The sequence below is a fragment of the Rhinopithecus roxellana genome, chromosome 1 (genome assembly GCF_007565055.1).
Source record: "Rhinopithecus roxellana isolate Shanxi Qingling chromosome 1, ASM756505v1, whole genome shotgun sequence".
NCBI lineage: Eukaryota > Metazoa > Chordata > Mammalia > Primates > Cercopithecidae > Rhinopithecus > Rhinopithecus roxellana.
The window spans coordinates 119,618,451-119,642,487 of NC_044549.1; the positions used below are offsets into that span (position 1 = coordinate 119,618,451).

Sequence of the window (24,037 nt, forward strand, 5' to 3'; positions counted from 1 at the left end):
CTACATGATGGCTTCTTAGAAATGCTGAAACTGAATACTGTGAAAGGAAACAACTTAGTAAAGGCAATTTGGAGAGATTAAGCTTCAGGTAAATAATCTTCCAGCATATACTAGTCTTACATACTAAACTCACAAAGATTAAGACTCCCTTGTTGCACAATAGTGCCTTGAAAGTATTTGAAGACAGCTGCTCTATCTTCCTTTCCCGGATAAAATATTTCAAGGACCATGTTTTTCACATGATATGATTTCAAGACTCTACATCACCAAAATTACCCATCTCTAAAATATATATTTGTCAATATCCATCTTAAATGTGGTATACAGAAATGAATGCAATTTTCCAGATCGATTCAAAATCAGACTATTATTTCCCTAATTCTGAAAAATAGACTTTTATTAATATAGTTTAAAACTACATTGGTTTTGTAAATCATATCACATTATTGGTTCACACTGTGTCCAAAAAGCCTCTGCCTTTATGATCGTCTGTAAAGTAAGTACTTTGGATGATAAACTATTTTATACTTCTTAAAGACTTAATGACTAAAAGATCACTCCCTTAAGTTTACAACTTTCATTTATTTATTTTTTATTTATTTATTTATTTATTTAATTTATATTTTTGAGACAGAATTTCGCTCTTGTTGCCCAGGCTGGAGTGCAATAGTGTGATCTTGGCTCACCGCAACCTCTGCCTCCTGGGTTCAAGAGATTCTCCTGCCTCAGCCTCCTGAGTAGCTGGTATTACAGGCATCTGCCACCATGACCAGCTAATTTTGTATTTTTAGTAGAGTCAAGGTTTCTCCATGTTGGTCAGGCTAGTTTCGAACTCCCGACCTCAGGTGATCTGCCAGCTTCAGCCTCCCAAAGTGCTGGCATTACAGGCATGAGTCACTGCATGCAACCTAGCTTTGTATTTATTCTTAATTAACTTTAATGTAATTTGTTTTGACCTATTGTATAACATACAGATTTTTAAAATATGTTTATTTTCTAGTATATTAAATATCCTTGCCAGCTTTATGACATCTATACATTTCATAAGCAATGAAATGTATATTTTTACTTAAGTTGTTAACAAAAGTAATGAATTGAACACGGAGAGGGCCTCTACCTGTAATGACAAAATTCATTAGTGGGATTAACAGTCATAAATTTACCAAAGTATACTGCTATCTAGACCACAATTCTCCACCTTGGCCGTAGGCATTAGGGAGGTATTTCATTAAATACTATAGTGAATTCCAAATATATTAAGTTTATTCTACTCCTTGAAAAATTATATTTTTCCAAAATAAGAATGTCTCATCCTAAGCACTCACAAACCTATGCAACGTCAACTATGAATACATGCACAGCTTATGCCCACTGGCACATTTGTCACCAAAAAAAGGAACAACAAAAAAAAAACCCAACACACAAAAAAACACATTTACACATCTCCAAGAACTGTGACATATACAGTACTCCTTCCAATTTATATGACTCTCTTTGCCTAAGTCAATACTCAAGGTTCAGCAATAGTAGTTCAACAATCCCCCAAAATGAAACATTTAGGAATAAATCTAACAACACAAGTACAAGATCTATATGAGAAAACTACAAAACTCAGATGAAAGAAATCAAAGAAAAACTAAACACGTGAAAAGATATCCCATGTTCATGGAAAGACTCAACTTATACATTCAATGCAATCCCAATCAAAATCCCAGAAAGTCATTTTGTAGATATCAACAAACTGATTCTAAAGTTAATATGGAAAGGCAAAAGATCCAGAAGAGCCAACACAACATTGAAGGAGAAGAGTAAGGTTGGAGGGCTGACACTACTTGGCTTTAAAACTTACTATAAAGTTACAGTAATCAAGACAGTATATTATTGGCAAAAATAAAAAATAAAAAAATAGATCAATAGAACAGAACACAGAGCCCAGAAACAGACCTACATAAATATGGTCAACTAATCTTTCACAAAGAAGCAAAACCAATACAATACAGCAAAGACAGTCTTTTTAAGAAATGGTCCTAGTGCAAATGGATATCCAGACCAAAAAAAAAAAAAGAATCTAGACATAGACTTTACATCCTTTGCAAAAGTAAACTCAAAATGGATCACAAAAATGTAGATGACCTTAGGTTTTGCAATAACTTTGCACAATCTATGAAAGAAACAATAGATAAATTGGACTTAATTAAAATTAAAATTTTCCTCTGTCACAGAAATTGTCAAGATGATGAAAATTCACAGATTGAAAGGAAATACTTGAAAAGAAATATCTGGTAAGTGTTATCCAAAACATACAAAGAACTCTCAAAACTCAACAATAAGTAAACAACTTGATGAAAAAATGGGCCAGCTGGGCGTGGTGGCTCACGCCTGTAATCCCAGCACTTTGGGAGGCCGAGGCAGGTGGATCACCTGAGGTCAGGAGTTTGAGACCAGTCTGGGTAACCTGGTGAAACCCCGTCTCTATTAAAAATACAAAAAACTTAGCTGGGCGTGGTGGCTGGCACCTGTAATCCCAGCTACTCTGGAGGCTGAGGCAGGAGAATCACTTGAACCCAGGAGGTGGAGGTTGCAGTGAGCCAGGATTGCACCATTACACTCCAGCCTGGGCGACAGAGCAAGATTCTGTCTCAAAAAAAAAAAAAAAAAAAAAAATTGGGCCAAAGAACTAACAGACACCACACCAAAGAAGATATATAGATGTAAATAAACATATGAAACGATGCTCCACATTATATGCCATCAGGAAAATGCAAATTAATGCAATGAGATACCATTACAAACCTATTACAATGGCCAAAATTTGGAACACAGAAAGCAGCAAATGCTGGCAAGAACATGAAGTGACAGACATTCTCATGGGAATGCAAAATGATACAGCTACTTTGGAAGACAATTTGACAGTTTCTTATAAACTAATTATATTTTTACCATCTGATCCAGCCCTTGTTCTCCTAGGTATTTAACCAAAGCAATTGAAAACCTAAGTCTTCAAAAAAGCCTACATATAGATGTTTACAGCAATTTTATTTATAACTGCCAAAACTTGGAAGCAACCAAGATATCTTTCAGTGGGTGAATGGATAAACTGTGGTATATCCAGACAATGGAATCAAGTCCTCCCTAGGTATCCGTGAGGGACTGGTTCCAGGATGGCCCGGGATACCAAAATCCATGGATGCTCCATTCCGTTATATAAGGTGGTGTAGTATTTACATGCAAACTATGCACATCCTACCATACACTTTAAATCATCTCTTGATTACTTAATACTAATACGATGGAAGTGTGATGTAAATCACTGTTATACTATATTTTAAAGTGTGTATTTTTTTATTGTTGTATTGTTATGTTTTGTTATTTCTTTTTTAATAACTCCGATCCACAGTTGGTTGAATCCACAGACATGGAATTCATAGATATGGAGTGCCAATTGTATCATTTAGCACTATACTAAGTGGAAGAAGCCAACCTGAAAACTCAACACAGTGTATGATTCCAACCATATGATATTCTGGAAAAGGTAAAACTATGGAGACAGTAAAAAGATCATCAAGTAGTAGATGAGGTATCTAAAAAGAATGAACTATCCAATAAAGTACAAAGGTCAGTGGTTGCCAGGGGTTGGTGTGGGAGACAAATGGAGAAGCACAGGGAAATTTCGGGGCAGTGAAACTATTCTGTATGATACTATATTGATATATGTCATTATAGATTTGTTTAAAACAACAGAATATACAATACTGAGAGTGAACCCTAGTCCATACTAGAGTCTTTGGGTGATTATGATGTGTCAATGTAGGTTCTTCGATTGTAACAAATGTACCACTCTGGTGAAGAACTGCTGATAATGGGGGAGGCTGTGCATATATGGAGGCAGAGGGTATATGGGAACTATCTATTCCTTCCTCTCAATTTTGCTGTGAACCTAAAACCGCTCTTAAAAAGTCTTTTAGAAGAAAAAGAGTAATTCAGCTATAGACGCCTCCTCCAACATGATGTGATAATTAAAATTGTCATGGCTGCCTTAAGAAAAAGTAACTTGCTTACCCAGATGGAACTTTTCTTGATGCTTTAACCGAGCAAACCGTGATTTAAAATGTTCTTCACAATAGGTACACTTAAAAGGTTTATCTTGAGAATGTAGAATCATATGTTCCTCCAAGTGCGGTCTTCGAGTAAAAGATTTCTTACAAATCTAAATTAAAATGCAAATAAAATGTTAAGAGAACCTGAATTAAAAATTGTAATACTAAGCTTGTAATGAGAAAAAAAAAAAAACAGGTAAATTCAATAAACAGACTTTTCTCCCAATAGTAAACTTACAAAAAGTAAACCTAAATTCTAATTGTGCAGAAAAAAATGCTCTAGAGGAAGTAAGGAATGATTTTAAATTAGTACTAAAGGTAGCTGAATTTCAACTCTTTACATTTCTGGTAGGGATATAGAATAATCATACTATCTTAATTCTAGTCAGAATTTCTAAATCCATGAAATATATTATTTTTTAGTCATTTATATGTCAGGAATAAAAGGTTCTTTTTTTTTTTTCAGTGTTGCCATATATTTGAATAAAAATCTGAATAAGAAGCCACAGAAAAAGTATTTTAAAGTGTATCTCTTGAAGTGGTCAGTCTTTAAAAATTTGACATTCATCAGGTTTTTTAAAAGAGAGGTAGGCTGCTATAGTAAGAGCACCAACAATAATGACATAGCACATACTATATACACCAAGCACAATGCTAAGTAATTCATGGATTATTTCTCTTAATTCTCACAATAATCCTGTGAGATAGATGCAATTGGCATTATTATTAATGTTTTATAGCCAAGAATGATGAAACTTAGTAAGGGGAAGACACTATCTTATGCAGACTCAAATATTGTAATTAATAATTAACTTCAATTTCTAGAAGCTGAAATCAGAGAAATTGTGAGAATTTTGCTGTATATATAAATTGAATCTTGGATTAAAGAAGGCAAAAGTAACAGCTAGCGTTGCCTTTAAAAAAGATTCACCTAGGCTGGGCACAGCAGTTCACACGTGTAATCCCGGGAAGCACTTTGGGAGGCCGAGACGGGTGGATCACTTGGGGTCAGGAGTTCAAGATCAGCCTGGCCAACCTGGTGAAACCCCATCACTAAAAATATAAAAATTAGCTGGGCGTGGTGGTGTGCACCTGTAGTCCTAGCTACTGGGGAGGCTGAGGCACAAGAATCACTTGAACCCAGGAGGAGGAGGCTGCAGTGAGTCAAGATCACGCCACTGCACTCCAGCCTGGGTGACAAAGCAAGATTCCAACTCAAAAAAGAAAAAAAAAAGAAAAGATTAATGTAAATACTGAAAAAATACTTAGAGGTACTGTAGAATAAAGATGTCCGTAAGTACAATGGTACTCCTCCTATTGAAAAATGGAATCGGCCAGGCGCGGTGGCTCAAGCCTGTAATCCCAGCACTTTGGGAGGCCGAGACGGGCGGATCACGAGGTCAGGAGATCGAGACCATCCTGGCTAACACGGTGAAACCTCGTCTCTACTAAAAGAATAGAAAAAACTAGCCAGGCGAGGTAGCGGGCGCTGTAGTAGTCCCAGCTACTCGGGAGGCTGAGGCAGGAGAATGGCGTAAACCCGGGAGGCGGAGCTTGCAGTAAGCTGAGATCCGGCCACTGCACTCCAGCCTGGGTGGCAGAGCGAGACTCTGTCTCAAAAAAAAAATGGAATCTAATTCCCTTCTCTTTAAATATACCCAGGTTAGAGTGATTTGTTTGGCCAACAAAATGTGGTAGAAGTGATTTTCAGAGACTTCTGAGGCTATGCCATAAAGTCTAATAGTTTTTATCTAGGTTTCTTGGAACACTTACTCACTCTTGGAACTTAGCTGCTATGATAGAAAGAAGCTCAAGAAGCCTCAAGAAAAGACCAAAGTAGAGAAGAACTAAGGTTCCTGGTAAACAGTCCTTGCTGAGATTCTAGCCAGGAACAAACACCAAGTTACCTGTCACATGGGTGGGCCACTTTGTTTTGTTTGACAGTCTGGCTCTGTCACCCAGGCTGGAGTACAGTGGTGTGATCTCAGCTCACTGCAACCTCCACCTCCCGAGTTCAAGTGATTCTCTTGCCTCAGTCTCTCAAGCAACTGGGATTACAGGCATGTGCCACCATGTCTAGCTAATGTTTATTTTTTAAATTTTTTTTATTTTTTTAAGTAGAGATGGGGTTTTGCCATGTTGGCCAGATTGGTCTCAAACTCCTGACCTTAGGTGATCTACTAGCCTGGGCCTCCCAAAGTGCTGGGATTACAGGCGTTAGCCACCATATCCGGCCTTGAGTGAGCCGCTTTGGAAGTGTCCCCAGACCAGACCATGCACTAGCTGAAAACTGCTGAGTGACTTCAGTTGACAACAAGTGGAACAGAAGAATTAACCTAGCAAATCCCTGCCCCAAATGTGGATTCCTAACACACAAAAGGGTGAGACATATCAAAATACTTATTTAAGGCCACTGAGTTTTGAGATAGTTTATTATGTTAACAACACATACCCAGAAATGGGGGAGAAAGTCTAACATTTTATATTCTGTGCAACAGTAATGTCACAGTTTACATACACAACCATAAATACATGGTATGGTGATTACAATGAAAATAAAAACTAGGATTTCCACTTCTTAGTTCCATCATCTAAAAACTAACCTATACCAGGCTTAATTTACAAAATATATTAGAATAATTTTATATAAAAGGAAAATTCTAAAAGTGAGATAAGCTAAGTCACATTACTTTAAAACCTAATTACTTTACTTCCCCAAAAGACATTTCATTTACTTTGGTTTTCTAATTTGTTTTAATTAAAAACTCTTACATCACATTTCCAACTTTCACTCTTAGTCTTCTTAATGGAAATAAATTCTTGTGCATTTTCTGGATGAAATCTATCAGAGGAAAAGAAAAGGGTTATTAGGAAAAGGTTATATTAGTTAAAGCAATATTCCATGTGAATATGTTGACAGTAATTACCAGGATCAAGTACTGATTCCTTTCATAATGAGACAAGTAAGCACAGGTGAGCTCTTTAAGAAGGTATCATTATCATTTTAATAAATGTATATGTATACCTATGTTTATGCAGAAATAATGAAATAAAAGTATAATCATCTTTTAAATACATTCAGGAACCTAGTTCTTTATACATAAACTGCAATGTAATATGTCTGATTTTCTTTTAGTCCAGATTTCAGTAAATTTAATTTTTAGAGTTAAATATATAATATTCTATTAAATATTCTTTATCTCACAAACTGTTACACATTAAACACAATGTTGAGTATAAGAATAAATTTCTTGGCCAGGCGTGGTGGCTCACACCTGTAATCCCAGCACTTTGGGAGGTCAAAGCAGGCAGATCACTTGAGCCTAGGAGTTTGAGACCAGCCTGAGCAATAAAGTGAAACCCAGTCTCTACAAAAAATATAAAAATTATCTGGGCATGGTGCGTGCATGTAGTTCCAGCTACTCAGGAGGCTGAAATGGGAGGACTGATTGAACCCAGGAGGTAGAGGTTGCAATGAGCTGAGATTGTACCACTGCATTCCAGCCTGGGCGACAAGTGAAACCCTACCTCAAAAAAAAAAAAAAAAAAAAAAAAGAAAGAAATTTATGAGTATAAAAACTACATATTTCTGAAGACATACTTGCCAAAACCTAAAAAAGAAAACAGGATAATCAAAATGCTGTATCTCAATGAATGTCCAATGAAAGAATTGGAGATAAGCACTTTATAGATGTTTTTAGCTTTCTACACATTTAAATTAAAAGGCACAATAAAGTATATTATGGAAGCAAGATAATACTTGCCTCTTAACATGCTTGGCTAAAGTCTTCTTGCTTGCATGAAGTTTATTACAATAAGGGCACTTGTGCTCCTTCTTATGAAATTCTGTTTCATTACTGTGCTTCTTTCTGTGAACAGTTAGGTTAGACTTTGTCGAATAGCGTTGGTGACAAATATCACACTCAAAGGGCTTCTCACCTGTGTGAACACGTGTGTGGCTCTCATATTTTCCTATAAAAAAAGAAAAATTAAAATTAAATTTAGTACATTTGCTATACTGTGATTGGAATTTGACAGTGGAGTAAAATCTCATAGTTTAGCAAACTTAATATACACACCTAAATCCACACACAAAACTAGAAAAAAGTTTACCTAAATCTCTACCTCTGATAAACCTAATGACTTACTATTTTGAGCTTACTGTTCAAAGTATACTTTTCCTCAAAAACTTGAGTCATTAAAAAAAAGTTATTCATGATCACACATTTTAAAAATTAAGAGGTTTGATACATTTTCTGAAAACTGTTGGCAAATTCTCTGAACCTTAAATTTTTAAATGTATTTTAAAATTTAAAATTAACTTTTAGCAAAAGATCAATTCATCATTTAAGATTTATTATGTTTATATTTTTGGTATCTCTGTGGGTCCACACACCTGGATATGGATACTGGCTCTCTAAATAGAGGGTTATGTGACTTTGAACAAGTAACCTCTATATGCCTCAAATCTTCCTCATCTGAAAAACTGAGATAATAACAGAATTTACCTACTAGAACTGCTGTAATAATAAACAAATTCATACACATAACGCACTTACAACAGTGTCAAACACGTAAGTTATCAATTACTGTTATCTATTATTATTACCTGGGTAATCTGTGTACTGTGAATGTGCACATCTGGTAATTTGAATTAGAAAATTCGAAATATATTTCCAAGCAAAAGGCAATAAACATAGGAAAAAAAAATCAACATGAAAGGTAATTCTTAATTAAAAACTTAGCTTTGCTCTTTCCTGAAAAATAAATGTATAAATAAAATTTTCTTCAGGAGAAAACTAATGTGAAAGTATAGCATTTCGGTCATATACTTTAAAAAGGATACATCCTATGTATAACATGAAAATTATGAAAAATCCAAAATATTCCAAGGCCACTGAGGAAAAGGTATAATCATAATTATGTGCCTACCTAAGAAAATAAAATTCACTAATTTAGTAAATATATCTATATACAACTGATTTTATTAAGCAAGTAATATTATATTATCTAAAAATTAATTATATTGCACTTATCACAATAAAAAAAAACTGAGGAAAGGAAATCAAGGTATTTTCCTTAAGGTAAGCGGAAGGGTGTTAATCACAAGCAAAGAAAACAGAAGTATAATGAAAAATTAGGTATTTAGATGTAGAACACAGTAATGGTATATGCATACCTGATATGCATATAGTCAGAAAACTCAGTCAATATTTAGGCATCTCCTAAATTAGCTACATGATTTAAATCAAGCTAATAATTTAACCTCTCTTTACTTGAGTTAGTAACACTTCCTGGGGTTGTGAGAAGTAAATACGTTAACAAATACACACAACAACACTTAAAACATCCTGGCAGAGCCAGGCATGGTGGCTTATGCCGGTAATTTCAGCACTTGGGGAGGCCAACGTGGGCGAACACTTGAGGTCATGAATTTGAGACCAGCCTGGCCAGCCTGGCAAAACCCCAAGCCTACAAAAAAAAAAAAAAAAAAAAAAAAAAAAAAAAAAAAAATCCCAGAGCACAGTAAGCACTAATAAATATTAACTGTTATCATTATTATCATACGGGTTACTAGTCATAATATGGACATGTAAGTATACCTCAAATATAAATATGGATGCATCCGATTTATGAATATCTGTTATAACAAATCAAACAGGGGTTTCAGCTCTGATAACGTTGGATACACTTGGCTCTTTCCCCTTGCCACTGCTAAAATTGCTTAGTATCTCTGTTCCCTCTCTGCTACTGCTACAGTATACCCACCATTTACACATGCGTATACACATCCTACCACCACCACCTCCCCTGCTGTGTTCAAGGAATAAGATCAAATACTGAGAAAAGACAGAGGTCACTTTATGGATTTTTTTTTTTAAATATTCCCTTATTGTGAAGGTTTTCACATTTCAGTTTTAACTCACCTTTTGAATTATGTAAATAATCATACTGATATTTAAAAAACTGTAAACAAATCAAAAGTATACAGTCTGATTTTTTAATAACTAAACTTGTGATTTTTGGAACAGGTCCATTTTTAACTGGGTATTGACTGTGCATGTTTAGCACATATTCTCAAAATTCAGAAACAACTTATCAACCTCCTAATGCTTAAATCTTCTCATTTTTATTTCTTTTTTTGAGACAGAGTTTTGCTCTTGTTGTCCAGGCTGGAGTGCACTGACACGATCTCAGCTCACTGCAACCTCCGCCTCCTGGCTTCAAGCGATTCTCCTGTCTCAGCCTCCTGAGCAGCAGGGATTAGAGGCACATGCCTTCACACCCAGCTAATTTTTTGTATTTTTAGTAGAGATGGGGTTTCATCATATTGGTCAGGCTGGTCTCAAACTCCTGACCTCAGGTGATCCGCCCACCTCGGCCTCCCAAAGTGCTGGGATTACAGGCATGAGCCACTGCGCCCGGCCCTCATTTTTATGTCTTACAAAAGTAGCAGCATAATAAAAGTCTTAAAGTATGAAAAATTTTTCAACAAATCATTTACTTGAAAATGAAAATGCCTTTGCTTAAAAGATGTTTAATTAACAATTAGCAGCATTTTCCCTCTATTTAAAATCGAGAATTTCTTCTATGCATGCAAATAAAAATTAAGATACTTATAGCTAAATACGAAGTCATTGAAATGGCAGTTGAATTAAAAATTTAAATCACTTTGACTATTAAATTTCCATTTCCCTACAGACCAGAAGAGATAAAGATTTAAGCAAGGAAAAAAAAAAAAAGAAGAAGAAGAAGAAAGTTTGTGAATTTAAACTGAAATAGCCAAAATTAGATAAACCTCATAATTTTTTTAAAAAATCATTTTAAATAAATTGAGCAAAATCAAGCAGACCAATCATAATACAGAAATTTGAATAAGTAAAATAATATTTTAGTTATTAATTCAAATTTTATGCACATAGGCTTTGCATGGCCTGTTATCGCCATGGATTTGAATTTCTGAACAGGAACAGGCGAGAGAACTTTTGAGGGAATGGTGGACCCAGAAGAGCTAGGTAGATCTCTAGATACTAGTGGGAAAATATATGTTAATCTTCGATTTTCATGTTTAAATCATTTGGTAGGTTTTTTTTTTTTTTTTTTTTTTTTTTTTTTTTTTTTTTTTTTGCCGCGGGGAGGGCACTCCTTAGCACAAACAGTAAACATCTACAACTGTTTCTCTACGTTTACGGAGTGGGGCATTCAATAACAATGTATAAATCAAAATGTTCACTTCAAACTTATCAAAGTTTCAATTTAAAAAACAGTATTCCTTCATAGAATATTAAACTACACCCAAGCATTCCTGATCGTAAACAGAAAATACATAACATTTTATAACATAAGAAATTTTATCCACAGCATTTTTCTGAACTGAATCCCAATATGAATCATGTCTCAAATCAGAAGTCATAAATTAAAGATATTTTCACATGAACAAATTTGACCTTACACAGAATTTATTCCCACATGGGTCATATAAAATTACCAATGTTAGATTTTGTATGCAGTTTTTACAAAGAGAAATATCACCAGATGAGTTTATCATATATCTGATATTGCTACATCTTAAAATGTACCTTGAAATAGTCATATCAGTTACTCTAAAGAATATGGAATTAAAATACTTAGCCTTAGAGAGTTGTGCCATTGTTATAACCCTTTTCTATTAGGAACTAAGTGGAATATCTGCAGGATGCACTAGTCACATTTTTTTTTTTAAAGGTATAAAACATGTTCTACCTCTAGAAGAGATTGTGAATTTAATCTAAGGAAAGATTTTAGTTCTCTGTGGAAACAGTAAAAAAGGTGAATTATCCAAATTTTCTCTCTCACCCCATCTGTCATCTCCCTGTTTTTGCCTGTTTATCCACTACATTTTTGATGTAAGGGGAAAGGTCAAAGGACTCTTATTTGCATGATAATTTGCTGAGAAGACAGCCGGTAACCTACGGAAAAATATAACTGGAAGAAAGGATAAAAGATGCAAAGTAATGGAATCAAATTAGATTACATATTGTGGAACCAATGGTTCCAGCAGAAGGTCTCAAAGCTTATGCATCTCTCATAAACCAACCCCAAAGAAGCCAACTTAGAAGGTTAAAGAATGCTAATTGGCTGTAAGCCCAAAGTCAAGTCAGATACCAACTTTTCAACTTAGTTCAAATAAACAACTGCTTACTAAAAAATTATTTGAAATGACCTGAGATGTTACAAAGAATACTAGCCAAGACTAAGATACATAACTCCCAGGCTCACAATCTAAGACAGATAAATAACCCAAAATTGGGGTGGAATTTAAAAATTCTACAAAAGGAATGCGGATGGTATGAGAATAATGACGGTGGCGCTCGAACTCCTGTGTTATTTTTTAAATAAACTGTACTTCTAATAATAAAGATGATAAGAGAGGACACTTAAGACACATGGATCTTCTGCTAAATACTCTTTTCATTCTACCCATCACCAGTCCACTTAGTCTACATTCAATGTATTATAACTCTCTGCTTTACTCTCATTCTACACCCCACTCCCAATGCCACTCATCTTCCAAGTCTAAGCTATATTATCATTCTGGTCCTTTGTCATATGCTCCTTCTTATCTCCCTGGCTCTTTTCTCATCCCTTTTTCCAATTTTCTTCTCCACACTGAAGCCACCATGATCTTTCTAAAATTCTTATACGCCATGGTTTCCTTTATAAAATTCTTTTCAACGGTCCCTATCACCTACTGGATAAAGTCCAGTCTAGTTAAGTTACATTGTCCAAAGTATATGCCTTTGTAGAGTATACAAGACATACAAAATCTGACCACCACTTTCTTGCCCACCTTCATCTCCTGTTATTTTCACTATGAAAATAGCACCTGACCACCTTGAAACCACTCACACTCAAGCAATTTCCAGAATACAACATACCTCAATGCCTTTATACATGCTGGTCCTTCTGTCTTGTAAACTGTTCCCTATTCTTTGAGTCTCAGTTCAAATACTATCTGCTCTGAGACACTTCTCCTGATTTCCTTAGTCTTCTGTACTTATCCTGATAAAATTATCTTTATTGTAACATGATTGTGTTTTTTTCATGTACCCATTAAACTCTAAGATTCTTGATGACAGAGAGTATATCATTTCATATTTGTTTAATAATGTTTGGCAGCTTAGAGATAATAAATATGTTAGAACACCTATATTTTGTGCAATACTTTAAGTGACTCCCTAGAATTACCCCATTTAATCCTCATAATAACCTTTCCCTACCTCATGAGAAGGTACTATTAGCATCACATTAGCATCATCTCACTTTACTTATGAGGAAACAAAAACACAGACACGTTAAGTATCTCACCCAAGAACAGGATTCCAAAACACCCAAGCAGTCTTATATTACTATAACTCATGCTTTTTAACTAGCAATATATGAATAAGATATAGACAGATATAGATATACTAAGGTAATAGAGATGAGAAACTTGAAAAGCAAGTAGCAGGGCTAAACAAAAGAGAGGAATGGGTAAAAGCGTGGCATAATGTAAAATACATTCAGAAAGATCAGTCGGAAATAAACCTACAATGTGACCTACTGACTCCCACAATTATCTGGGCTGAACTTGGAAAAAAAGGAAGGGGAAAGGGAAGGGGACAGAAGGGAGGCAGGGAGGGAGGGAGGAAGGAAGGAAGGAAGGAAGGAAGGAAGGAAGGAGGGAGGGAGGGAGGGAGGGAGGGAGGGAGGGAGGGAGGGAGGGAGGGAGGAAGGAGCGAAATGTCCTCCTCTTAGTAAATTAGCACCTCAATCTTGAGCCGTGTTTTCCCAAATTGTGCAGAAAACTGTAGTTTCCTAGGACGCTCAAAGAAGTACCTCCAAAATATCTTGTGGTAAAACGATTTAAGGAAATACTGGGTTAAGCAAAATCAACAGGTTTCTTTACTAGAGAATCGGGCAGTTAATAGATTGTGAATTATATAGTTCCCAATCTTACTTGAACACAGAACCCTTCTTTTATACAGCATGTCACAGGACTAGTGTTCAATGGGATGGTTTGAGATATTTGTGTTGCACCTACAATACCATTTGCGAACTCATCCCTATTCACTCATCTCCAAGTCAAATTAAGACAATTAAGGCAGAATACAGGAAGCGTGCACTAAGAGTACAAAGTCTAAGAAGTCTATTGGAAAGATGAAATGTTCTCAGATACTTTAACCCAAAAAGCTGTTCTCACCTCTATACACATCTTCACAGTATTTGTTTACAGCTCTACAACAGCATTTTATCCAGTCTAACTTTAACAATTTACTTGTATACATATGCTCTTGGAATTGTTACTGAAGAAGTTTTTTTATTCGTTTGCACACAGCCTCAGTTAAAATATTAATAATTATTAAATTAGATTATCCAAAGTGTGATTCAGAGAGAAAATTATTCCAAAAAACATTATAAAAAGCAAAAAGTAGATACCACTGTTATGTCAGCATATAATGCAACATATTTTTACAGCAAATGATCACCAATTCCTTATAAAACCAATTTCCACCTATATCAGTAACATAAGTAAGGTAACACTGTAAGACATACGGGGATATATTAAACTGGGTAAGTAACTTTACCACGTCAGATTGCACTAATGTTTTTATCATTATATTTGGTAGAATATATTTCACGATTTCATAACTTCAATTTACCTGGAAGCTTAACTGTTGCAACTGAAAAGTTCATATTAGAACAGTTCACATAAGACACTTCCAAGAATTACTTTACCTAGCAAATATTAGACAACTTGAAATTAAATATGTACTGACATAAAACTTAAAATGATAGACTACATTTCCTACAAATTATTTTCCAATAGAAGAAAAATTGATTTATTCATTATTATAACAACCGAAGCTTCTTGGCCTTTTGGCTAAGGTCACATGTATAATATAACCAGAGTGCTACTAACTAGGATACTTCCTAAAGTCTCTATCTACAGTATTAAATTACATTCATTTCAATTTTATCCTTCACCATAGTTTAATCTAAAACATCCCCTTTCTATTAAATAGTGCTAGATACTGGAAAAGTGACATTTATAACTCATATATTACCATGCAAGGGAAAAAGAATATACAAATTACTAAATGTAATATAATCTACTTTTCTTTAGTGACTTAAAAATAGTACTTATCACTGGAATTAAACTGGCATATAAATCAGAGCTCTACATGATAATTATTGACACTCTGGAGTCTTTCATATCAAATACATGATCTAACGATGTGTCACTGGGACATGAAGAAAAGTAAAGGCTAATATAAATACTTAATTCCTGAATCACAACAAATTTAAAGTAACAGGATAAACACTATTGAAAACCAAAGTATTCTCCCTACGTAAGTAGTCTTTTTATAAGCGATCTTTTTGATTAGAGATAGAAAACAAGTTTTCTTTTCTTACCTATTCGGTCAAATGTTTTATCACATTTAGGACACTGCAATATTTTTTTGTTGCTGTTCTGAATGACCACTGGAGTTAATCCCTCATGAATATTCCCTACAGAATCACCAGCCTCAGGTTCTTCTTCTGCATCATTATGATCCTTTTCACTTTGTTCTTCAATGTCAGAGTATTCATCTGACATCTCCTCCTCTAACTCATCTTCTTCAGCATTATATTCACTTCCAGGATCCTCAGAATCATTTCTATCTGACTTTTCCTTATCAAAATTTTCTTGATTCAAATTGTCTGACCCATCGCCACTTTCCTGTTCATCATCGCTGGTGTCATCAAACTTAACAGGGCACTTTCGATTCCTTTTTGATCTTCTTGTGGAGAAACTTCTCTCCAGCATTTTTAACCCATGTTTTTTCCCTAATAAAAGAGACCTATGGGTTTTAGCCAGATGATTCTCTAAAGACTTTTTATAACAAAAATGTCTACTACAGAATTTGCACTGATGATTATTTGATAGTCTTCCAGTTAATTCATTTAGTGTTTCTTCTGGTGATGACTTTTCAGTTAGCTCTGAATGAAAAGAGGCAACATTTTCGTTATTTAACAACTTCACTGCATCGATAATGTCCAAAAATTTTGCAGCCTCTAAAACAAGAGGTATTTCATATTTGTACACAAAAAATTCTGATGTGTAAAGAAATTCAAGCAAATGCTGAAAAACTGAATGTGTTACATGATCCAGGGTGACAACATCAGTGCTTGGATTTTTGCTCAAACACGCATGAAAATAACTACTGCCAACAGCAACGACTACTTTATGTGCACTAAATTCTTTTCCTTCCACTATGATAAGCAAATCACAAAAAGATGGTTGCTTCTGCCTATCATCATTTAAATATTTTAGCAAATTCTTATTATACTGCAAAGAACTCAAAAGCTTTCTCTGATCTGGAGAGGGAGGAAGTTCCTGATAACAGTGAAGGGCTTCAGGAGTTGGTCTTTCTGCAGAATGAGTATAGGTCACTTGGTCACACTCCACTGCAACATTTCCTTCTGAAGAATCTTTATGATAGCCTAGATGGATCTTCTCAAGATTTGAAGTAACCTTTCTCCTCTTCTTCATTGCAGTACAGCAATTTCAGAACAAGAAACTTCATAAGTGTCTTAAGTGATTTATAAAGGAAAACTAGATTGTCTTGGATAACAGCTTCTGAAGGGGCGTGCCCAAGGGTTTCATGGTCTGCAAAAGAGTGAGAACCACGTAAAATAACTTCATGGCAAAGCAATGCTAGATCAGCCAACGGCAATCATCAACGAATTCCTTCTAATTATAACTAAATGATGATAAAATCACAGCTTACACTCATTCGTGGCAAAGATTTTGGGGCGGAGAACAAGGAGGGCCGGGTTTAGAAAAGGCAGCCAACAAAAGAATAATTTTAAAGGAACCCAGGCACACCTTCCAGGCCTGATTCACGAACAGGGTGAAAATACCCTGGCAGAAATGGGACAGGTCTTCCAAGATCGTTGACTGTGCGGGTTGAGGAGGCTGTAGTCGTGGTTTAGGGGTGCTGGGATGGTGACAATAAGGCCGTGGCGGCCGCGAGATCCTAGTCTCTCCATTAACATGTTTTCCTCGGGCGGGAAAGGCACAGCTCTTCAGGAATAGAGAGCGTCCCTCGGCCAAAACCACCCGGTGAGAGATGGCCCCAGGAGGGGCGCAGAGAAGAAGTGGGGTCAACCAGAGGGACGACTAAAGGAAGCAGAAGAGCTTTCCCAGGCCCTGGCGAGGCGGAGAATGCGCTTGTAGTCTGTGATCCCGCTACCCTTCCCACCCAGTTTCCCTGGGAAAACGCCCCACAGATCCATTACCGGGAACCCAAGGCTCCCCCGCTGGCTCCCAGCAGCTGAGCTCCACTCTGGGCGCGCTCGCTCCTGCGCCTACCCACTTCCGGGTTCAGCCCCCCACCTCACTACCCCCTCCCCTCCCCTCCGCTCCTTCCCCTCCCAGAGCTCCGCCGCCTCCGCAGCCACCGAACACGTCAACTGCTCGCGCAGCCTCCAAGCTCTCCTGAGAGACCGGCGCGCGGCCCTGCGCGAACGAGTGCGCATGTGCGCGCACCGCGCTTTACGCATGCTCTGTAAGTTCTCCGTGCTCCCTTGGAGACCCTAGCCGCACCCCGAATCCGTTACTCCGGGTTTTCGCAGTGGCTCGGTGGCCTACTCCGAACGAAACAGTGAGGCTTTGCTGAGGGAGGGCAATGGGAGAGGGGAGGATTGACGCAGAGTTTAGAAGTAGTTTGCGGAGGTGCCGTAGCACGGAAGGATTTCATCCTCACTGGTGTGTTTTAATAGTTTGTAATCAAACAGCAACTGCCGGAAGCCAGTCCCAGCTAACCTGCTGGCGTGTACGAAAGAACCCAGCGATGCTGATCTCGTTTCGTTATTTTTCTGACTTAAACGGCTAAATCTAAACGCGATTACTAAGAAAAAAAAAAATTATACCTATCATTGTACACAGAAAAAAATAGAAAACGTATATATAAGCGTAAAGCTGATAGGACAGGAAGGGAAGCCGAAACAAAAAGTAAAGAAAAATCCACAAGGACAACTTTTGGAACTAGTGCCTGAGATTTTGGATTTCTGAGAGTCCCAGGAGGTGCTGATAATCATGATTTGAGGACCGTATATGAAGAGCAAGGGCCTAGAGCATGTGATTTTACAGGCATAAGGAATATAAGATGAAGGCTGAGACAAAATAGGATAGGTGGGCTAATTTTTTCCCCCACCCGCTCGTACCTCCCATACACATATAGCCTGACATCTAGAAGGGCCTCACTCCATGGAAGAACTGCAGAGGTGGACTCCCCACCAGCAGACCGGAGGAAGCTTTGAAGAAACTTGCCCGTCTCCGGTTTTCTTGGGAATTGAAAAAATAAAAATTTTAAGCCTTTCATGAAAATTCCTAGCAAAAACTCACATTCACATGGATTTGCACAAAGATTCATAACACCTGTGAGACTCATCCCGCAAAAACTAGCCACACTGAAAAACGAGTAAAATGTAAAACTACGATAGAAAAAGAATGGTAGTCTGCAGATATGGCAATTATCAGAAACAAGTATATTTAAAGAAATAAAGAAAAATGAAAAAATTATCAAAAATAAGCAGATTAAAAGAATAGAAGTGAAAGCTGTCATCATCTTAGTACTTAGAACATTGATGGAAATGTGTAAGTTTTTTATTAAAACAGAAGGGCTGATCCAAGATAGAACAGTATAAAAGCAAAGAAATAGAAAAAAATTATGATAAGAGCAAATAATGAAATAGTGAAATATACAATAAAGAGAACCAATAGAACAAAAATTTGGGTATTGGGATATGTAAAAGGTTTAGAAACTTTTGGAAAGATTTGGTATTGCCAGTTTTACCCCACTCTTCAAAAAATTTAAAATGGTTAGCAGGGGCAGGTCACATTTCATTTTATGAGACAAGCGTAATGATTATACCCAAACTTGAAAATACATTGCAGGAAATGAACATTACAGGTCAAACTCATAAATTAGGTGCAAAAATCGTAGACCTGCAAGTGATGTGTTTGTGGTGTGTGTGTGTGTGTGAGAGAGAGAGAGATACAACTGAACTAAACTGGATTTAATAAAGGAATGGAAGATTTAGTTAGCACTTAAAAATAAACGTGTAATTCTTCATATTAACAGAATGAAAGGTAAAAAACCACTGATCATCTCAATAGATGCAGAAAAATATTTGATAAATTTAACATATGATTTTTTAAAAATCTCAAACAAGGAAGAGAAAATGTCAATATAAATAGAAGCTACTGAAAAAATTTTAAATGGAGCAAATATCACACAATGAAACTTTGAAAACTTCCATGGAATTTGAGAATAAGCCAAGTATACCTTCTATCATTACTTGACTTTTTTTTTGTTTTTCTTTTTTGAGACAGAGTCTCGCTCTGTCACCCAGGCTGGAGTGCAATGGCGCTATCTTGGCTCATTGCAACCTCTGCCTCCCAGGTTTAAGCAATTCTCCTGCCTCAGCCTCCTGAGTAGCTGTGACTACAGGTGCATGCCACCACACCAGGCTAATTTTTGTATTTTTAGTAGAGACAGGATTTCACTATGTTGGCCAGGCTAGTCTCGAACTCCTGACTTCAGGTGATCCACCTCGGCCTCCCAAAGAGCTGGGATTACAGGTGTGAGCCATGGTGCCTGGCCTACTTGATATTTTAATAGAGGCCTTACCTAGGAGAAATAAGCATAAGTAAGAAATAGAATGTATGTTTTAGAAAGGAAGATTAAAATTATCATTATTTGTTTTAAGTATGTTGGTGACATATTTAGATATTTAGAAAAATTGTTTTAAATCCTATGGATTTTTTTTGACTTTTTAATTTCAATAGGTTTGGGGGAACAGGTGGTGTTCGGTTACATGAGTAAGTTCTTTAGTGATGATTTCTGAGATTTTGGTGCACCCATCATTCAAGCAGTGTACACTATACCCAATGTGTATACCCAATGTGTAGCCTTTCATCCCTCACCCCCCTCCCACCCTTTCCCTGAATTCCCAGAATCCATTGTATTATTCTTATGCCTTTGCATCCTCATTGTTTAGCTCCCACTTATGAGTGAGAACGTATGATACTTAATTTTCCATTCCTGAGTTACTTCAGTTAGAATAATAGTCTCCAATCCAGGTTGCTGCAAATGCCATTATTTCGTTCCTTTTTATGGCTGAGTAGTAGTCCATAATACATATATATACCACAATTTCTTTATCCACTCTTTGATTGATGGGCATTCAGGCTGGTTCCATATTTCTGCAGTTGCGAATTGTGCTGCTACAAGCCTGCGTATGCAAATATATTTTTCATATAACGACTTCTTTTCCTCTGGGTAGATATTCAGGAGTGGGATTGCTGTATTAACTGGTAATTCTTTAGGGAATCTCCACAGTGTTTTCCATAGTGGTTGTACTGGTTTACATTCCCACCAGTAGTGTTAAAGTGTTCCCTTTTCACCATGTCCCCGCCAACATCTATTTAGTTTTTGATTATAACCATTCTTGCAGGATTAAGGTGGAATCACATTGTGGTTTTGATTTGTATTTCCCTGATCATTAGTGATGTTGAGCATTTTTTCATGTTTGTTGGACATTTGTATATCTTCTTTTGAGGATTATCTATTCATGCCTTTAGCCCACTTTTTGATGGAATTGTTTTTTTCTTACTGATTTGTTTGAGTTCCTGTAGACATTTCGAAGGTTTTGTCCCACTCTGTGGGTTGTCTGTATACTCTGCTGATTGTTTCTTTTGCTGTGCGGAGACTTTTAATTTAATTAAGCCCCATCTATTTATCTTTGTTTTTGTTGCATTTATTTTTGGGCTCTTGGTCATGAAGTTTTTGCCTAAGCCAATGTCTATAAGGGTTTTTCCAATGTTATCTTCTAGACTTTTTATGGTTTCATATCTTAGATTTAAGTCTTTGATCCATCCTGGGTTGATTTTTTTATAAGGTGAGAGATAGGATCACCTCCTTGGCTAGGTGTATTCCTAAGAAATTTATTTTATTTTTTTGCAGCTATTGTAAAGGTGGTTGAGTTATTGATTTGATTCTCAGCTTGGACGCTGTTGGTGTATAGCAAAGTTACTGATTTGTGTACATTAATTTTATATCCTAAAATTTTGCTTAATTCATTTATCAATTCTAAGAGCTTTTTGGAGGAATGTGTAGGGATTTCCAGGTATCATATCATCAGCAAACAGCAACAGTTTGACTTCTTCACTGATTTTGATGCTCTTTATTTTTTCTCATCTGATTGCTCTGGCTCAGACTTCCAGTACTGTGTTGAATAGAAATAGTGAGAGTGGACATCGTTTTTTTGTTCCAGTTCTCGGGGGGAATGCTTTCAACTTTTCCCCATTCCGTATAATGTTGGCTGTGAATTTGTCGTGGATGGCTTTTATTTTGTTAAGGTATGTCCCTTCTATGCCGATTTTGCTGAAAGTTTTAACCACAAAGGGATGCTGGATTTTTGTAAAATGCATTTTCTGTGTCTATTAAGATGAACATGTGACTTTTGTTTCTAATTCTGTTTACGTGGTATATCACATTTATTGACTTGTGTATGTTAAACCATCCCTGCATCCCTGGTATGAAACCCATTGGATCATGGTCGATTATCTTTTCCATATGCTGTTGTAGAGGATTTTTGCATCTGTTTCCATCAGGGATATTGATCTGTAGTGTTCTTTTTTTGTTATATCCTTTCCTGGTTTTGGTATTAGGGTGATACTGGCTTCATAGAATTATTTAGGGAAGATTCCCTCTTTCTCTGTCTTGTGGAATAGTGTCGATAGGATTGGTACCAATTTCTCGTTCAATGTCTGATAGAATCCAGCTGCAAATCCATCTGGTCCTGGACTTTTGTTTTGTTTTGGTAGGCAATTTTTTAATTACCATTTCAATGTCACTGCTTGTTATTTGTCCCTTCAGAGTTTCTAACTTTTCCTGGTTTAAGCTGGGAGGGTTGTGCATTTCCAGGAATTTATCTATCTCCTCTAGGTTTTCTAATTTATGCACATAAAGATGTACCCAGTAGCCTTTAATAATCTTTTGTATTTCTATGGTATCAGTTGTAATATCTCTCATTTCATCTCTAATTGTGCTTAATTTGATTTTCTCCCTCTTCTTGTTTAATCTCCTCGCTAGTGGTCTATCGATTTTATTTATCTTTTCAAAGAATCAGCCTTTTGTTTTATTTATCTTTTGTATTTTTTTTGTTTCAATATCATTTAGCTCTGCTCTGATCTTTGTTACTGCTTTTCTTCTGCTGGGTTTAGATTTGGTTTGTTCTAGTTTCTTTAGTTCCTTGAGCTGTGACCCTAGATTGTCTATTGGTGCTCTTTCAGACTTTTTGATTTAGGCATTTAAGGCTATGAACTTTCCTCTTAGCACTGCTTTTGCTGTATCCCAGAGGTTTGGATAGGTTGTGTCACTATTATTGTTCAGTTCAGAGAATTTTTAAATTCCCATCTTGATTTCATTGTTGACCTAATGATCATTCAGGAGCAGATTATTTAATTTCCAAGGTTTTGAGGGTTCCTTTTGGAGCTGATTTCTAATTTTATTCTACTGTGATCCGAAAGAGCACTTGTTATAATTTCAGTTTTCTTAAATTTATTGAGACTCATTTTGTGGCCTATCATATGGTCTTTCTTGGAGAATGTTCCATGTGCTGATGATATATTCTGTAGTTGTCGGGTAGAATGTTCTGTAAATATCTTTTAAGTCAATTTGTTCTAAAGTATAGTTTAAACCCTTTTTTTTGTTGTTGTTTAATTTCTGTCTTGATAACCTGTTTAGTGCTGTCAGTGGAGTACTGAAGTCCCCCAATATTACTGTGTTGCCATCTATCTCATTTCTTAGGTCTAGTAGTAATTGTTTTATAAATGTAGGAGCTCCAGTATTAGATGTATATATATTTAGGACTGTGATATTTTCCTGTTGGACAAGGCCTTTTATCATTATATAATTTACCTATTTGTCTTTTTTAACTGCTGTTGCTTTAAAGTTTGTTTTGTCTGATATAAGAATAGCTATTCCTCCTTGCTTTTCGTGTCCATTTGCATGGAATATCTTTTTCCAACCCTTCTTTATATGTTGAGTCTCTTGGAGACAACAGATACTTGGTTGATGAATTTTTATCCATTCTGCCATTCTATATTTTTAAGTGGAGCATTTTGACCATTTACATTCAATAGTACTATTGAGATGTGAGGTACTATTCTATTCATTATGCTATTTGTTGCCTGAACACCTTGTTTTTGTTTTTTCATTGTGTTTTTATTTTATAGGTACTGTGAGATTTATGCTTTAAGGAGGTTTTATTTTGGTGTATTTTGAGGATTTGTTCCAAGATTTAGAGCTCTTTTTAGCAGTTCTTGTAGTGCTTGGTAGTGGTGAATTCTCTCAGCATTTGTTTGCCTAAAAAAAGACTGTATCTTTCCTTCAGTTTTGAAGCTTAGTTTTGCTGGATACAAAATTCTTGGCTGGTTATTTTGTTTAAGGAGGGTAAAGATAGGGTCCCAATCCCTTCTAGCTTGTAGGGTTTCTGCTGAGAAATCTACTGTTATTCTGATAGGTTTTCCTTCATGAGTTACCTGATACTTTTGCCTCATGGCTGTTAAGATTCTTTCCTTCATCTTGACTTTAGATAACCTTACAACTGTATGCCTAGGTGATGATCGTTTTGCAATAAATTTCCCAGGTGTTCTTTGAGCCTCTTGTATTTGGATGTCTCTATCTCTAGCAAGACTGGGAAAACTTTTTTTCAATAGTCTCTTAAATGTGTTTTCCAAACTTTTAGATTTCTCTTCTTCTTTAGGAACACCAGTTATTCCTAGGTTTGGTCATTTAACATAATCCCAAACTTCTTGGAGGCCTATGTTCTTTTTTTAAATTATTTTTTCTTTGTCTTGGTTG

General features: G+C 36.1%; 1 protein-coding gene across 2 annotated transcripts in view; it reads right to left on the reverse strand.

Annotated features, from left to right (window-relative positions):
* ZBTB41 (zinc finger and BTB domain containing 41) overlaps nt 1-17,490 on the reverse strand; it is a 53,240-nt gene extending 35,750 nt beyond the window's left edge. Inside the window, exons 1-5 of one of the 2 annotated variants that reach the window (XM_010358450.1) lie at nt 17,403-17,490; nt 15,534-16,770; nt 7,862-8,069; nt 6,870-6,939; nt 4,060-4,207 (exon numbers count right to left, since the gene is read on the reverse strand). In XM_010358450.1, coding sequence (XP_010356752.1) covers nt 4,060-4,207; nt 6,870-6,939; nt 7,862-8,069; nt 15,534-16,653 — 1,546 coding nt within the window. In that variant the 5' untranslated portion in view covers nt 16,654-16,770; nt 17,403-17,490. Of the gene's footprint in view, nt 1-4,059; nt 4,208-6,869; nt 6,940-7,861; nt 8,070-15,533; nt 16,771-16,891; nt 16,999-17,402 lie in introns of those variants that run through there. The other variant, XM_030929662.1, reaches the window with a different exon arrangement.
* Nucleotides 17,491-24,037: the final 6,547 nt, after the last annotated feature.